This window comes from Crocodylus porosus, unplaced genomic scaffold, assembly GCF_001723895.1.
Source record: "Crocodylus porosus isolate Cpor-Errol unplaced genomic scaffold, CroPor_comp1, whole genome shotgun sequence".
NCBI classification, from domain to species: domain Eukaryota; kingdom Metazoa; phylum Chordata; order Crocodylia; family Crocodylidae; genus Crocodylus; species Crocodylus porosus.
The window spans coordinates 47,997,189-48,005,740 of record NW_017728949.1 but is presented as its reverse complement, the minus strand read 5'-3'; the positions used below and the strand labels follow the sequence as shown (position 1 = coordinate 48,005,740).

The following is an 8,552-nucleotide window of genomic DNA, read 5'->3' as shown; positions in this document are numbered from 1 at the left end:
AAAAACCCCCAAAAAAACCTTACACTTACGAAGACAATTTATGAAATAAACAAAGGCTTAAAACACATGCCATTTTCACTTGACTGTGATTTGGCTGGGACCAAATAGTTTACATCACTAAAAAAAATTTTATGGGGTAGAATTTGAAATCCTTTATTACACATGTGAAAAGATTCTTTTTGATCCATGTGTATCTTGTAATATTTTTGCTTAAAAGTTTGAGAATTCATTCTAAGATTTGAAAGTAGACAAATTTTACATTAATGCTGTACAAGAAAATCTTGCTTTCAAATTCCCCCAAATATTGGAAATGCTACTGCTGTACCATAAGGACACATGATCTAACAGTACGCTAACGTCAATGCCTGCCAGAAGTCTGAATTGTTTTAGGAAGGGAAAAAGTGAGTCTTATTCTATTATGAGACGTTATAGATGCTCAGAAAAAAATTTGCACCATAAAATATACCTTATCCATAATAATGACTTGTGAATCTCCTATTGAATTCTGTAGAGAATGGTTCTTCTTAACTTCAGCTGTGAAAGTCGCAGAGGAAAGTTCGACAGGAGATTCCTCTTTTGACAGCTGACTGGTGACAGGACGTGGTTTATTGAATGACTGCGATCGTCTGACTGCTGACGAGACAGCAAGAGCAAAAGGGGATGGCCTAGCATTGGAGTATGGCTTTGGAACAGCAAAAGTTCTCAGAGACTTTAAGTTCAATGAGGCTGGCTGACAGGAAGGAAAACTCAAAGGTTTAAATGTCTTAAGAGGTGAAATGCAGTGTTCTTCTGTTTTTTTATCATCACTTTTTCCTGCATCTGATTGGGAAGGGAAGTTGTTTGTTTTATTTGAAGGGAGACTAGCTTGATCTGGTGACGGATTTTTTTCCACATCTGTGCTTTTGGACTCATTTCGAGTAGAACTACTAGCAGCACTGGCACTTCTGGCAACTGCAGATGTGACATAATGACTTGAAGCCCTTTTTTGCATCTGTAAGTAAAAAGAAGTAGGTTTTGTTGTAGGACTTAATGCATTTGATTTTTCTGAAGTCTCAGGAGAAGTATTTGTGTTATCTGAGTTCACCATCAGCTGAGCTCTGCCACTGCTTATCGGAGACCTGTAAGCCTTTGTTTCTGTTTGCTTGCTTTCAGTAGTGATCTCAAATTGAGAGGTTATAACACAGTCAGTGATGCTGCTGCTTTCACACAGCTGATCATTTCCTGCCAATACAGCTTCATGTTCTAAAGCAGATGATGACGTTTTTGAAACACAAGGAGTTTCTGTTTGTACTCCAAATTCTTTTGAGCTCTCACACTTAATGAGGGTACCCAAAGCAACTCCTTCCTGATCTTTAGTATCTGACATAGTCTCTGACTCCAAACTCTTCAATATTTCCAAGGATTTTGGAGGCACTATTTTATAGGTAGTCATTCCAATTTTGGGTATATAGTCTCTTGTAATTTCATTAGATGGCTTTGGTTTGGGTTTGAAACCTTGTCTATAAAATGGATAGGAGTTTGTAGGAGAACCAACTGGACTGGTTGCATCTCTTTCCAAAGAGACAAGGCAACTATCATTCACATGTACATTACTCTGAGATTTTATGGCAAGTGCTTTGTCGTGCATAACTTCTGGTTTCTGACAAGTTATTTCTGTTGACATGTGTACAGTCTTTTCCATTTCTGCAGCTGATATACAGGGTGTACTGTCTATATCCAAATTCTGCTTGTCAGCTGCTCTTTTGAAGGAAGATGAGTTATCTTGATGAAGATTCATTTCTGTTATTGTCCTCCCAAAACTACCATCAAATGGAGTTGTCTGAATTGCAACATCCTGAGTTTTCACCATGTCCAAGTTGGCTCGATTCACCTTCTGATCTTGTATTCCTAAAATCATTTGATTATATTCATGATTTATACAGACATCATTATGTGCATGGCAGTTTGATAGTCTGCCAGCTTCAAGTTTTTTATTTTCTTCAACATCGACTGTATTAATTTCTCCCATTTGCAGTTTGTTTTCTACTGTGGTTGCTGGAAGGAGTCTTGTATCAATGTGTTCTTCATATTAAAAGAGAAGAAGATTATTTTGGAATGAATACCTTTTTTTTTTAAACAGCCTGAACTTTTATGTTTAAATCATTAAGCCCCATATCCTAATTTACTCTGAGAAACAGTTCCTCAGTATTATTAAAATTTTCCTTCACTACCCACCTTCCAATGATTAAAATATATTTATTTTTCCTTGATTAGGCCTGGTTAAAATTTATCAATTTCTATTAAAAGAAAAAAAAAAATCTTAGCTATGCTACACAGTGAGACTGTTAAGTGTCACGAATACACCAGACAAAAGTCTGTTTTTCAGACTGTTTGAAAAAGTGCTAGTGATTTTCTGCATAAGAGAAAGTATGTGGTTCACAACATGTATACACTATTCAAACATACATCCTGTAAATCTGGTTTAACTCCAGCAAAATTGCAAGAACTATGTTTGCTTGGTTTTTTTTTTAAATGCCCCTGTTCACATCAAAAGGTGCAATTTGTTAAATGTATCTACTATATCTGAGTAGCGAAGCAGTTATACAATGACTGGACTTTAGCATTACTGCCAAGTCAGCTTTCCAGGCATTTAATAGTTAGGCACGCCTAAAAATCTGGGATCTGGCTTACATCTGAACTTTTCCAGATTTTAAAGATGCCCGTGTCTGAAATTTTGGTTCAGCCTACATTAAGCAAATTTCAGTTAAAACTAAGTTAAAACCTCATTCACTTGAACTAAGGTTTTCAAAGCCTTAGTTCAAGTGAACAAACAGGTTTCTTCCATTTTAGGTCTCATATTGGCCCACGTTAATATAAATATTCTATGAATTAATAAAAACTCCCTAATAAACACTTGGAGCTCTTAAATTGGTACTATTAAAAGTAATATATTTTTGTAGTTAGTTAATCTGTTGCTTAATCTATATGACAGTTAAGTCATAGGATCACAAAATCCATGGGGAAAAAGACCATCCATTTTCAGAACTGGCTGGAAATTTCAGCAAAATCCACAATTCAATTATTGGCACTATTCAGTTTACCTTATTTTCCTGTATACCACACATGTCCAATCAGGCATGGACCTTATTTTGGGACGGAAAAATTAAATAAAAAGATTGTTTCCAGAATCTTGCTTGCCACAGCATGGGGTCACCATAGCTGAAGATTGGCCATATGGAGGAGAAAAACTGAGCCAAAAGCTATGCTAATTTAGCAGTAGCTATGAAAGGGTTAAAACTCTAGCTGTTGATGGGTTCATATGTTAAATTTTTGGAATACTATGTTCTTATATGTGGAATAAATTTTAAAAGGGTCAGTATACTACTATAGTTAGGCATACATGCATAGTTCGCTTCAAAGTCGCTTCTATTATTCTGCTCCAATTTACAGCTAGTGTAGATCAGTGATATGATTTAATATGAAAGGCACAGTTATGAAATATTTTTCCCTTACAAACAATGATAAATTAATTTAAACTTTGATTAAAGTGTAAGAAACGTAGGAATTACTCACTATCATTTTTATTTTGATCCAGTATGTCCAACTCTCTGTCATTTTCAAACGTAACCTGCAGACTGTCAATCTTATTCTGTGGTCTGCTGCTGCTGCAAAAAAGTATTATATATATTGATATCTCTCATTTCAGTAAACAAAAAAAAGATGCAAGAGAACTGGCAATATTCTCTGAAGACAGATGGACAAAAATATTCAAAGCTTTCTGCCAAACACTGGAAAATTCAACAGGAGTGATTAAAAATTGAGAAGAAATGCTTTACATGCCACAGAACACATGTAGTCTCATTTTTAGTGAATCACTGTGTGAACCTATCCCTCATACTTCCCAAACAATGCTTCATTATTAGGTTACAACTTCCACTGAGATCCCTTAGGTGTTCTGCAGCCCATAATTGAATTCAAAATGCTCATTCTTCTGTTGATGTACCAAACATACTAGTGGGTATACTGAACACAGAATAGACAACTCTAAATACATCTGGTTTAATGCTCTCCCTCTATGACACCCACTTCTGCCACTTTTGGAGACTGGATGCTGAGCTAGATGATCCTGTATAGCATGTCTTACGCTCTTACGTTTAAACATTTGCACTATTCTTGGATGCTGGCCCCTACAACATATATCGAGTATGCTGCTTTAGAGAAAAACTGAACAAACCAGAATCACATTTTTAGATTTATGTTATATATACACATACAACCAAATTATATTGTAATTAATTTTGTAGTGCATATTTCTAATTAAGTTCTAATTGATTAGATTTCCAGATTTAAACCTTACTTTGATATATAAATTTCTTCAAGCAGTTTCAGTAATGACCGAAAGAGGATTCCCACCTCAAACTTAAAACATTGGCACCTGAGAACTGAGAAATGTGTTTAATCTGGACTATAAACTAATCAGGGAAGGATCCTGTATGTTCTATTGCCTGGACAGCACAAAAGGCAGTGCTAGTAAGAAATAAAAAGCATAAAGCAGCTTGATGAAGACTCAAAGCTTTCATATTAACTTGATTTTTTTTTTTGGGCTGTCCAACTGGATCAAACCACAAACATCCACAGCAAGCTGAAGTGTGAGAATAAAATTATAAATAACGGGTAGAACTTTAATTTATAAAAGTTGTTTTCTCCCAAAAGACATATAGAAAATACTTAGGGAATACTACTGCATTTTAGAGGCTCAGGGGGAGGGAGGGGAGAGATTACTAAAAACGTAATTGAAAAACTTGATTTCATCAAAGGTCCTAGCCTCCATCTGGCCTCTTGGCATTGTTTTGTCAGTGAAACAGGGCTAGAAAACTGTACTGTTAGGACAACTAGTGATTCCACATAGGAGGGAACATGGTTCAGTTCCATTGTATGCCAAATAATCCCTATTTTTTGTAATGAATAAATTAAGCTACCGTGGCATTGATGCCTACAGAGTTGGATGGGTAAAAAACTGGCTAATGGCGCACACCCAGAGAGTAGTGGTGGACAGGATGTACTCAACCTGGCGAGATGTGAGCAGTGGGGTCCCCCAGGGCTCGGGCCTCAGGCCCGCACTGTTTAACATCTTCATCAGCGACTTGGATGAGGGTGTTGAAAACATGCTGTCCAAGTTTGCTGATGACACTAAGATGTGGGGCGAGGTGGACACACTTGAAGGGAGAGAGAGAGGCTGCAAATAGATTTAGACAGACTACAAAAGTGGGCAGATGAGAATAGGATGGGGTTCAATGTAGACAAATGCAGGGTGCTGCACCTTGGCAGAAGGAATCCACAGCATACATACAGGCTGGGGAGTTCCCCTCTTGAAAGCAGAGGCAGAAAGGGATCTTGGAGTCATTATTGACTCCAAGATGAACATGAGCAGCCAATGCCGGACCGCAGCCAGCAAGGCCAGCCATACCTTGTCATGCATCCAAAGATGCATCTCAAGCCAGTCCAGAGAGGTGATACTCCCCCCTCCATGCAATATTTGTCAAGCCGCAATTGGAGTAATGTGTCCAGAATTGGGCGCTGCACTTCAAAAAGGATGTGGCCAGCCTGGAGAGGGTTTAGAGGAGGGCCACCCATTTAGTGAGAGGGCAGCAGGACAGGCCCTATGAGGAGAGACAGAGGGACCTGAACCTGTTCAGCCTCAGCAAGAGAAGGCTGAGGGGGGACCTGGTGGCTGCCTACAAACTCATCAGGGGAGATCATCAGCAAATAGGAAGAGCCCTTTTCTCCCCAGCATCACCTGGGGTGACAAGGAACAATGGTAATAAGCTGATGGAGAATAGGTTTCGGTTAGAGACAAGAAGGCAATATTTCACAGTTAGGGCGGCCAGAATCTGGAACCAACTTCCCAGGGAAGTGGTCCTCACCCCAACCTTGGGCAAATTCAAGAAGAGGTTAGATGATTGCCTGTCTGGGGTCTTGTGAACCCAGCATTCATTCCTGCCTGTGGCAGGGAGTCAGGCTAGATGATCTGACCAGGTCCCTCCTGACCCTAGCTACTATGAAACTCTCACCAGGGAATCCTGGTTTTCTTGGATTTAAAAAAAAAAAATCCTCAATTTTTGGATTTAAAAAAAGTAACCCAAAATCCACATTTTCATTTTAAATCACAGAAACAAGATTATTTTACTGCAGTTCATCAGTATTATGCAAAACAGAAACACTATTTTGTTAAAGAAAAAGAGGTATGCACTGGGTAAACTGAAGAGCTGCCTGTTTTTTAAATACATTTAACTAATTAGCTGGCTATCCACACTAGAAGAGTACTGCGCTGAGAATTAAATCTCATGCTCCACTCTTAGAAGTCTCTATTCTGTTCTTTTGCAATGAAACAACACTCAACATTTTGTTTATTTGTCCTCCACCCTCCCTCTTTCTTTCTGACAGTACTTACTTGCCATCTGTGCTCATATTTTCTTGTTTTTCTTCCTTGGAGAGTTGAGAGTTATCTATAGAAGCACTGCCAGAAATTGAAGCTGATGAAGCAGGATCCTTTTTTTCAGCATCTAGTGGTACATCTCCATCAGTAGCAATGATGGAGGCAGTAACCTCTTGCATCCTAGAAAAGGCATTTGCACTTTCACTTTCCTTTTTGTACAAACTCAGCTCTTCCTTTTCATCAATCTCATCCAGGCTATATTCAGGGCCAAGTCCAGCTGTACTCAAAGTAAACAAAATCACAGTATTCAGTGTAAATGTTAAGGGACAAAAAGTCAGCTGGAATGGCTAGAATTGAGAGAGAAAAGTGATAAACATTTTCTTCAAAATTTAGACAGTTAAATGAAAAATTGATTTGATGTTTAAAAATTTTAATGGTTTATGTAGCCCTCTCACTTACATAGTCATAACAATAGGATGAAACCAATAACTGTTGTACAAATTTCTTTAAGCTTGCAACCCCTATAAAGAAATTCAGTTGGTAAATATGGAAAACAGAATTATTTAAAAAAATATATAGTATTTGGGAATGCACTTTTCCAGAAAAAAAACATATCTGGTGAGCATAATATAGCTATTTTTAAAAGTTGAACATGGAATTAAAGCGATTTATCAGAAAGTGTGGTTTTTCAGAATAAAACCAGTATGTCAGGTAATACAGAACAAAATCAACCCTAATCAAATCAACGAGATATCTGCCGATATGAAAGGCATCTTGCCTACCATTAACAAGGCTTTGCTACAATACCTTAGCTGTATCAAAATGTAGCTAACAAAATGCTGGAGATACATAATGTTAGGTAGTTACAAATTATAAACAGAATTCAACAATGTAATATTGCATGATGTTAAGTTTAACTACGTTAATGCTTTACTTCAACTACAGTGGAATAAATTAACTGGCTCTACTGGAAAAGTGGACAGCCCTGGTAATGTGACTATATAATGAATGTGAACTGTGCTAGAAATGCAGGCCAAAGAATGTTTGTTAAAGATGAAGAGAAATCACAAATTTCCCCTTTTCTATAAGCAGACTTCCTAGGATACAGGATGACCAGCTTGCATCTAGTATTATTAGAGAAGTGTATAATATTACAGGGGTGTGGAAAGGCTGGGAAAGTGTAAGCCTACAATAAGAGTTTAAGTTGATGCCTAGGATAAATTCAAAAGTAGAAGCAGCAAGTACAAAACTAATAGTAAAAGCTTATCTCATATCAAATAGTCATTGTAGCAGTAACTCAGTCTGGGTAATAATCATAGGGGTAACAGAGCCATGTGAAGGCGTTCTAGTATATCACCAATACATTAGTGCCTTATAATCACACATTAAGCTGTGTGACACCCATGACAACGTCTCTTGGCTTCTCTTGATAGGGAGAATTAGGTATATGGTATAGAAGTTTTTTCTGGTAAAGAATTTTGTACCCCCCCACACACACACGAACATTACAGAAGGCAGGGTCAAAGAACTGCACCTTGCATATGTTACTGAATGCAACCAAATGTATGACGCAATTGAGGTCCAGTGGGAGTTTGTTCTGCAGTCCTGAAACAACTTCCTAGGCAGCTGTCTTTTGCAGCTATGAATTTCAAATCTGGGTTTAAAAAGGCCTATTATGCATCTTTATCATATAGTTTTAAGTGATCTTTTAGAGGTAAGTTAGCCTGCATCAAGAAGTGATGGAGACTCAAAATAAGCAGAAAGCTTTATTTGCTGATGTTGCCATGTGATAATACAGTATCAAAGAATAATCCAAGAACACTCATGAATTATGTGCAGAATTGATCAATTATGGATGTGTACACCCAACCAACACCACCCTATTATAGTTGCCAACATTTCAAAATGGTTCCCTTTGCTCACCTCTGCCTTGCTTGGATCCCCGCTTCAAAGAGCAGTTTTTCATCCATTAACTGGGCCACCTTGGCAGTAGCAATATAGGTATATAAAGAGAATGATGAGCTGGGATCCTGGTTTTCTCTAATAAAAAAATCCCTGATTTTTGGATTTAAAAAGTAACCCAACCCACAGTTTTCTGTGATTAAAATGAAATGTGACTTATAAGAATTTCCCTTTC

The 8,552-nt window shown here is 37.6% G+C and overlaps 1 protein-coding gene across 1 annotated transcript in view; it reads right to left on the bottom strand.

The window, feature by feature from the left end:
- Positions 1-8,552, bottom strand: part of COBLL1 (cordon-bleu WH2 repeat protein like 1) — a 73,988-nt gene that overhangs the window by 12,074 nt on the left and 53,362 nt on the right. The window contains exons 10-12 of the mRNA XM_019554061.1: positions 6,431-6,692; positions 3,553-3,638; positions 455-2,061 (exon numbers count right to left, since the gene is read on the bottom strand). Of these exons, the coding sequence (XP_019409606.1) occupies positions 455-2,061; positions 3,553-3,638; positions 6,431-6,692 (1,955 nt within the window). The remainder of the gene's footprint in view (positions 1-454; positions 2,062-3,552; positions 3,639-6,430; positions 6,693-8,552) is intronic.